Source organism: Falco rusticolus, chromosome Z (genome assembly GCF_015220075.1).
Source record: "Falco rusticolus isolate bFalRus1 chromosome Z, bFalRus1.pri, whole genome shotgun sequence".
Taxonomy (NCBI): domain Eukaryota; kingdom Metazoa; phylum Chordata; class Aves; order Falconiformes; family Falconidae; genus Falco; species Falco rusticolus.
The window spans coordinates 21,077,969-21,087,650 of record NC_051210.1 but is presented as its reverse complement, the minus strand read 5'-3'; the positions used below and the strand labels follow the sequence as shown (position 1 = coordinate 21,087,650).

At 35.2% G+C, this 9,682-nt stretch overlaps 1 protein-coding gene across 12 annotated transcripts in view; it reads right to left on the bottom strand.

The window, feature by feature from the left end:
- Positions 1-410: 410 nt before the first annotated feature.
- CSNK1G3 (casein kinase 1 gamma 3) overlaps positions 411-9,682 on the bottom strand; it is a 70,477-nt gene continuing 61,205 nt past the window's right edge. For 7 of the 12 annotated variants that reach the window (XM_037373349.1, XM_037373346.1, XM_037373344.1 and 4 more), the window contains 4 exons: positions 8,694-8,797; positions 8,336-8,359; positions 4,057-4,149; positions 411-2,759 (listed from right to left, as the gene is read on the bottom strand). In XM_037373349.1, coding sequence (XP_037229246.1) covers positions 4,092-4,149; positions 8,336-8,359; positions 8,694-8,797 — 186 coding nt within the window. In that variant the 3' untranslated portion in view covers positions 411-2,759; positions 4,057-4,091. The other 5 variants (XM_037373348.1, XM_037373345.1, XM_037373350.1 and 2 more) reach the window with 5 other exon arrangements.

Below are 9,682 nucleotides of genomic sequence, written 5' to 3'. Positions count from 1 at the left end.
AAGGTTGTGAATAAAGAACTAGCTACAAGTTGTCCTTTTCTAGATATATACCTGACAAAATTAAAGACACATTTATTCCATGTGTCACAATATCTGTAAAGGCTTTTATTCTAGGTGGCACAGACAGCATAGAATTTAATCCATGGAAACCATGAGTAGATTTCCTAGTTAAGAACATGTGCACTGAAGTCTCCTCCCTCTATTGTTATCATTAGGTATATTAAGGCATATAACAGTAACACCTGTTTACTAAGAAAACATAACTAACTGCAATGTTGAGGTACCATTTTGAGTAACATGCTTTCAAATTCCTCACTGTCCAAAAAAGTGTACAAGTGTTAAGCAATTCTTAAAAACAACAGCTTCCGTTATTTCATCCAAGACTGTAGGAAAGCATGGGAAAAAAAGAGCAAGTTTAAGAAAAACTATCTTTATTTTTTTTGCCTTACATTTAAATAGGGATGTATTTCATTTCATCCAGCCCATGTTTACAGCTCATTAGTTCAGACAGGAAAAAAGGATATAAATGCAAATCATACTGGCATAACCTGAACATACCTGTATTAATATCAACCACTTTTGCTAGAAGAAAAGCTTCTTCAGCATTAAAATCAAGCACTTAAATATTGCTGAAAAGCAAGTGCCTCGATACTGGTCATTTCAGCAAATAAACAGCTTTTATAAAATCCATAATATACACACTTTGTCATGTGTATGGAGTTCTGATCATACAAACAGTGTACACATGAAAAACCTCTGAGAATGAAACTAATCAGGTGTGCAAGAAATACACATACAACATGTACTTGCAAATCATACAAAGCAACATATTTGGTCAAGTACTACAAAGAAGGATGTGTTTTCATACAAGAATGGTCAAGTAACCTACCTGTTCAGCTCAGATAAAACCAAAGAATTAACTTAATGAGTGTGAGACCACCAACACAAGCCAGTAGACTGGAAACTTACGTTATACAGAATGGTTTCATAGGCCAAGTCCAGTTTTATGAAACCAAAAACTTAAGATCATGAACAGCAATAATAACAAAGACTGAATATATATAAACACATAATCCCAACAATAAAAAACACACTTTTGTCTGTTAAGGAAAAATAAATTACAAAATACAACTAATCCTCATAAACTTAATTCATTCAAAGGTGTGCATTTATGTGAATATACATTTTAAATGCTACCACAGAACATATAATAAATAAGCATGCCAAAAGGCATGTGTGGATAGAAAAATGCTAATTAGCTCTAGAACAATTATGAAAAATTGAGATAATCTGAGTTTTGGTCAACAAATCTGTCTACTCACTTCCAACTTTCACAACCCTTCTTCAATAACTGGCAGCTAAACATGACAGACATACCTCTTGTTATGGCTTAAAAAGAAACATTTATTTTCTGAAGAAAATATGAAATGGGCTGCCTTGTCTACAGAACTGCTCTTTGTTCATATTGCAGTCACTTAATTGGACTGCAGGGAAGTACCTGACACATCCTTGCCATCCTACTATTGTAGCTGTTAAACTTCTGCTTTCTTTATGTACTTGCCCATAGCACCCAAAATTTCTTGAGATTTATCTTTTTTTCCTTGAAACTTGTTTTTCAGTGTAACTCACTTCTGCTGCATTTGTTTTTCAAATTAAGGAGTAAAACAATTTACAAACAGATCTCTAATATTACAGGGCATAACTGTATTTAAAGATTAAAGATTTGTAAATCATCCATTACCTTACTGAGCATATAGGCTTTAAATCTCATTCCACTTCAACCAGATTCACATTTATTTCTTCTTTTACAACTCCTCTGTACATCTCTTCTGAAGGTATTTCAAACCTACTAACATTACTGGAAGCACAACTTAAAAGTTATACAAACTTCAGTATTCTCTGTACAAACACTTCTGTCACTTCTGTGGTACTGCAGTTCCATTGTAGATCTAACAAAAGCAGGTTTTCGAACCCAGAGGCTACTGGAAATACTTCCTGTTCATGAGTATTGCGATGTTTAGACAACCATCAACAGTTACATCTGCCTCCTCAGTATCTCTAGACAGTGGCTGTACCATGGTTTCTCACATAGGGTTTAATACTGACGCAATTTTACTACAGTATTGCCAGTAATACTGGGACAAAAGAAAAAATATTGATGCATGTGTCAGAAAAGAAATCTTGAGATTTTATTATTTTTCTATATGGTTGTGCATCTGTATTTTTCTTCTCATTTTTGAGGAAAATTGATTTTGATACACTGCTATGAACTCAAACCACAGATTTATGACATCTGTCTTCAGCTAAGACACTGCTAGTTATTTCCTAGAACAGGAAATATACTCCTCCAAGTTTAGTTTTGCCGCAGATATTCTTTTTTACCATTTCATTGGTCCATTTGTTGATGGTCAAAGCAGCACTCATTTACAAAACCTTAAAGCTTTCAGAATAGATGAGTTAAAGAAACAGAAGATGGCTGCAGGAGAACCAAATCAAAGCACGCAGGCATGGCATTGTTTCTAACTGAGTCCTTGGAAAATGTGTGATCATTACAGAGGTGTGGTTTTGTTTATAGTGTTTCATTTTGGGTTTTTTTTCAGGGACAGCGGATGGGGTGGTGGTGGTTGGTTGGTTGTTTTTTTTTTTGATGATCACAAGACAGCAGTTGAACAGAAGCAATTTCCCATGTTCTGCTTGCTTCTAGTCATTTGTGGCGATGAATGTTTTTTCTTTTCTTCTGCTTTAAAAAGCAGCAGCACCTGCAGGTATGACATTAATTAAATATGATAAAAAAATAATCACAAAACCTAAACTGTTTACTGTACTTGTTTCACTTGAAGTATGTAGTTCAGGTATAGCCAGCACCACAAGGAGCACATTAAGCTCTGCTGCAGGTAATTGACTTATTAGTGAAAAACTGAAGTAGAGGTATTTTTGGCACGTTTCACTTTTGGAAAAAAGTATCAAATGAAATAGGTTATAATAAAAAGCTATTAAGTTTAAAGTATTATGTGAGGGTGTCAAAAGCATAGGCATTATATGGTGGCTTTAAAGTATGTTTGTAAGAATAAGGAACACTCCATTACCCGAGTACTCTTTCACATTAACTGGTTATATGCCATATAGAAGCTTGAGCTTAAGATTGTGTCACTTGAACTGTGTAATTAAGACAATACTGTTACTAATACAAGAAAACAATTTGAGCTTACTCTGTCAATCAGAACTTGGAAGAAACCTTCCCAAAGTCTATTCCCCAAACTGTTTTAGACGAAAATATTCATGAAAATATAATTAATATTCTGATTCAGTGTTTTGATGGTATTACTACAAGTGAAAAATCACACCTGTAAGTATATAAAAGTATACTGGCATCCTTTGTTCTTTACTGCATTATGTGAAGGAGACTAAAATTGACAAATACTACAAATTTCACATAGCAATAAAGACAGTTTGGAAGTAACTGAAAAAATGCTACAAAAGAAAAAAGAATTGGAGGGAGTTAGAGACAGATAACACAGAAAAGTACTGCAGAAGTCCAGGAAGTATTTTTGAAAATAAACTGAAGAGGAAAGCAACAAACACAAAGGAAATTTTTTCATTTGCATATAAAGTTAGCCTTTTTTTAAGCAACTCCCAGCTCCTGACCACCACCTTTAAAAATGAAACTTCCACTTACTAAAATATTCACAATTTCCAATCAGAAAGTGAACATACAAGCTGTCTACCTTAACAGAGCTTGCCCCATGGAGTTCTGCAGTTGGTTACTGAATTCTCACTTGCAGTGCTATATATTATATACTCTAGAGAGTCTTTCTTAAACTATGAAGTCCAACGGAACTGAATACATAAGCATACTGCATCAATAGCCTATCAATAAATCCTTAAGTTCACCAAGCATTTTATGGCACTAAAATTCAAAAGGAATCCTGCTGATTTAGAATGGAATATGGGAAAAGGGGAAAGCATTTGAAAACCAGGGACAATAAAGGTCTAAAAATCAGGTTCTACATACAGGGGGTGAGAAAAACATCCAATGTAAGGGGAGACAGAAGTTACCTTCTCAAAATATCCAAAGGCACCCTGTTGCTCAGTCACTGAAAAAGCAGCAGTGGGCAGAGGCAGACCAGAGCTGCTCTGAGAGTTACATAACTTACAGTAGGAAAAAAAACATCAGTTATTGATGGAGAGGAAGCCCAAAATTAAAATGCAGTAAGGGAAACTACTACTAGAGGGTGTCATTGTCACATAGATATATATATTACATTGCTTGAAGCCATATTTAAAGCTACAGACAGGGACATTATTAACAAGCATTAAACCACAAAATTTTTCAATACACATGCAAAATGCATAAGATTATATATGCTTTGAAAATGTCTAATTCTAGGGAAGAAATTTTTTTTTAAAGAAAACATTTAATGACTGCTAACTTCTTGCTCTATAGGGTATAAAACATTTGTATAGCAGACAGTATAATACCAGTTTCTGAAACCTGAGAAACAACTTTTCCTGCACAATCTAAAGTGACCTTTGAGATATTATCTTAGGTAGCAATCTCAGTATTATGGTTACAAACATTTCTTTTTCTACTTAAAACATTATCATACCTTTTTCCTATTAAATACCCTTCCCTCTACCACACTTGAGCAGTCAAGACATGCCAAAGCAATATCAGTTCTCATCTGTGTTTAGATACCTGGGGTTTTTGTATTTGTCATCTAGCATATGGCAGCACTTACTGCACAATTCTTAACAGGTGTTAAAAGAAAGCAAGATGCAAAAAGGTTAGATCATCTCTTTTCCTGTTTGTTCTTTCCTGTCCTCCGCAGAGCCTTTTGGTTATCCAAATCATACATGCTTCATGCAAGAAACTGCTCTGATGGCTAAGCTAGCCAAGAGCTGAGGAAAGAAAAGCTAACTGGTCTGTGATAACTGAAGACCAGCTGTAGAAGATAAGATCTAAAAGTGCCAGGCCAGAACAGCCATCAGGTTAGTTTTCTTTCTGCTTTTGTAACTCAAGTAACTACTGAAATAGGGCTGAAAGCTACTTTTCTAAAAACAAAAAAACAAAAAAAAAAAAACAAAAACACACCACACACAATAATCCCCTCCCCAAAACTCCCACAAAAACACAAAAATGAAAACCCACCCAAAAAAAAACCCAAATGAAAACCTCACAAAAAAAAATCCCAAAACTTAACACCCTGTGCTAAGTCATGCTTACTGTACAGCAACACCTGAGGAACATGAAGATAAGATTCAGAGTATGTACGGCACGTGAGTACCTAAATATATAGCACACAGTGGAAGAATTGGACAAGTGTCCCAAAAAAATAAAATGCTTACTGAAAGAAATCCCTATCCTTTGATTCACAGCATTCCACTGAAACAGTAAGAGGTCTAACACTAAGCTAAACAATATTTGTGTTCACAGTTTAAAATCACACATGATAGGGCACCCTTTCTTCAATCTTTTAAACAAAGATAAAGTCATGCTAAACTTCTAAAACTCTGAAAACATCTAGAACAAAGAATGAAGCATTTCTAAAAATTATTCATTTGCCTCCTTGTTATCGATTTGTTAATAAGTTAAGATTGATTGACTTTGATTAATTGATTTTATAAAATCATTTTATAAAATAGAAATATAGAAGGATAAGAAATATTTTAATGAAACTTATAGTTGCACAGTAAAAGCTGCTATGAGATCTTCTGTACGTCTTGTACCAAGGCTGGAAGAAAGGGCTGGAACCATTGTTAAAACTTAGGTAATAACTTTAGGGTTGAAAGGTTTCTTTGTATTTAACCAGTCTTCTGTATGTAGAGGTGTATTGAAATGTCAGAATATGAGATTAATGGGAACTGGGGAGAGTCGACTGGAACAGCTTGTAGATGCCTGCCAAGAAACCATGAACTTTAGTAAAAGGTAATTCCGGCAGGGGGAGATAGCGACCACCGACTCATATACCACCTACCCAAATCGTACCCCAGACCCATTTCTAGACCTTTCTAAGCTTTACTGCGCAGAATCGGATATAGGAGGAGAATATGTTAATGATTTACGAGAAATGTTATGATTATGCATGAATATTTAATGAATGTGTATGAATAAGTTCTATATATGGAATCTGATTTTGGGACCTGGTGTGCGTTGATTGAGAGGACTCGCTCACGCACCCGGCCGTTAATAAAGAAGTGTCTGCTTATCTACATCACATTGGTGTCGATAAGTTCTTCATTCCGAGATTTCGGTAACATCCTCAGAGTATGAGGAAATGTTACAGAAGACATCAGCAAGAAAGGCTAGCTTTGTTCATATTTTCAGATAGAAGAGGCACAGAAGTGAGAGTCTTGATAAAACAGTATCTTAAAAACAAAAATAGCTATATCAGACATGAAAGATACTGGTATTTGCAATTCCTACAGTCTTCAGCAGTGTAAAATCTTTAAATGGATATTCAAATGTCTCACAATACCTTTTGATGTTAAGCTTTTAACTATCATGTTAAAATGTAAAACAACTTAAACCTTCTGAAACATTGTTACTGAGAAAAGATGTATACCTATACATTGACGTCTGGCAGAAATGGTGGGGAGGAGGTTTGTATATGTGTGCTTTAATTATACTGCCAAAATATAAACCAACTTCTAGCCCCTATAAAAAAGTGAATGAGGAAACTGCAGTTTAAATAGACAGTACTGGAAAACTAATTTTTGTGTGTCATATTGAAAAATAAGATTAATCTAAGGAGTAGGATATTGAGAGTAGGTATTTTATCTGTAACAAAACCAGTAAAGACTAGGCCAAAAAGGTCAAGGACAGCCTATTTGTTTGTCAATTATTCATATCAGAGAAAATTAACTTCTACACTCTTACTTAAAGCAGCTGCAGCACCCTGGCTTCTCAGAATTCTCTTACTTTCTGTAGATAACTAAGCATATATTTAATAGTGCTAAGCACTACTCAAAACTTTAGAAATTTAAACTTTTCCTGTGTATACATAAACTGGGCATAAGTTACTTTGATAAACTACATAAGGTTATCTGCATAAGTGTACTAGTTCCGCCTTTGCGAACTACTTTGAATACTCAAGCTAAAAAGTGAGGTATGCCACGGATTACTCAAGTAAGTGTAAGTTGCTTAGTGTTTACTGCACTTCTACAAAGAAGGGAGGTAGAGAATTTTTCTGTGTAGAGCCTATCAACATCCTTGGTCTTCTGGGTCTCCTCTGATTTAAATATGTGCAAGAAAATAGAATTCTTGCCAGAAAAACACCACAGTACTCTGCAAATATGGCAGACAAAGAACTGGTGTTCTCAGTGCTCACAGAAAGCCAGTGTGCTACTGTGGCACAACAGACACCTCCATTCACAATTTTTAACTGCACGTGCACATAAATCTTACATACCAAAACCACAATCTGCAGAACAATCACTTCAAAAGAACGAAAAAAAAAAAAAGAAAAAAGTACTTGGAGAAATTTCCCCTTATATAAAAGTTAGGAAAATGGGCCCTACAGAACCTACTGCTATTAAAAAATGCGTACTGGATTGCTCTGCTATGTGTCCTTCATACTTGAATGCCTCTGTTTTACAATAAACTAGATCCATATCCTTGTAAAATCCTACTCCAGGTACAATTGTGAAAGTAAACTGAATATTTGTAAATAAATTTTGAAAATTGTAAAAGAATACTGAAAGTTATACTGCTTTTAGCCATCAAGAATACTTTTCTATACTATTTGGCAAGCCTGACTTCACTACTCAAACACATGTAAATTAGCTGTCCATCCCATGTTAACAGACCTTAATATTTTTCCATTTCATACACTGTAATTTTAAGGCATCCTGAACTTAAGTTTTAGTAATTAGTTAGCAGATATCAAAGAGTACTAGTCTGGTAAATACTATGTTTACAGAGATAACAGGCAACAGTCAAACATTTGGTAACATTTACTACTTGTTCATGTGTGTTATTTTCTACATGTTAAAACACTAGCTGAATACTACAACTTTCAGCTAGTTGTTTTCTAGAAAAGAATATTTTCCCCTCTAAAGCAGGACAGCAAGTAAGAAAAAAATATTCTACTACCCACTAAAAAGGATTAAATGAAGTACACAACAGACTACACAACTTAAAAGCAAGCAAGAGCTGAGGCAGGTAAAATAGCTCCTGAAAGTGGCTGTTTGTAAAACCAGTAATTGTTACACAATATTTAAAACGTACTTTGTGATTTCCAAAGGGACTTTAAAGTTCTCTGTAATTAGTCTTAAGCCAAACAACAGTAAAAAAGCCTCTGGGGCTATTTCTGCCTGCCTATGCTGTAGAACTCACCACATGTTCAACACTTTCTGGCAGCTATACGGCAAGAGTAAGGGAAAAGAGAATCAGAATACCACACAGGAATAATTTTACATCTTTCATACATAACTTCTGGTTATGTCAGAACCCTATCTTAAGACATTTCACAAAAAATGCATGCAATTCTTTAGTATAGAAATGTGTTGTTGAGGGCTTACATTAAAAAGCACAAGCTATAGAAAGTCTTATTTAAAGCCAAAATTAAGTATAGCACTGTAGTTTTGCCCTCACCACTGGCTACTCAAGTTTACACAACTTTTTTTTACTAGTAAGAAAAATTTTGAAGTAGCTGAGCATACGGTATCCAAAGAATACAGAAATATGAACGTACTTGGTTTCATCCATTACTTCTACTGCAGGAGCTGTGATGGGTGCATTTGAACGGCCTGCAGTTGGGTCATCTGTGTTCAGTTCTCCATTTGTTGAGCTTACTACCTGAAATCACCAGAAACACCTGAGATTATGCTAGCTCTAGTCACACATTTGTCAATTCCTCAACTTACAATACATGTTCAAAAATCAGTAATTTCACGATTTCCTATTCACTATTTCACTATTATCCCAATGACAGTATTTTTTCCAGGTTTACTCCTGCATCCCTGCACTCCTGCCATTTTTCATTCCTGTCTACTAGTGGAACTTACATCTGCGTGACAGACTCAAAGTGAACAGACTAAGCAAAGCAGTTCTGTTGATCAGGTTTGCCAGTCTCCTTCATGTCTCTTCAGAGCTTTAAGGCACTAACCTCTTTCCTGATATCAATTAAATTAGTCTTACCCTATCTCTGCTTCTTTAGTGTATTTAAGCTCCTTGGTCTCCTTCTTCAAGTGGCTTGATTCAGCTGTATTTCCAAGAGTATTCACCAAAAGAGGGGAAAACTAAGACATTTTCTAGAACGAAGAGTATAGGTGGTGTTTGGTTTTCACTCTTAGAGCACAAAACTTACTGCCACCCAAAAAAACCCAAACAAACCCAGCCCCATACTCTCAAATTCCTTCATAAATCCCTAAGCTTTGTTTGGGGATGGCAGAAGCACTGAACATTCAGTGACAGAAATAGGTAGGATTTGTACTGTAATAATCTGGTGGGTCAGGCATCTGACACTTAACCTTTGGTCAGTAGATTTTTTTTTTTTTTACAAGTATCTCAGTATTTGTTGTCATAATTGTCCATATCGACTGGTAAGAGATAATAGGATGATCCCAACTATCTCACCAGGCGTCTTACTGTGCAAATAATTCCATTGCTTATTGTGAAATACTCAGTTGTAACTGTGATAACCAGAGCAGAAACACATGGTGTTTGCATGTGAAGCACTTG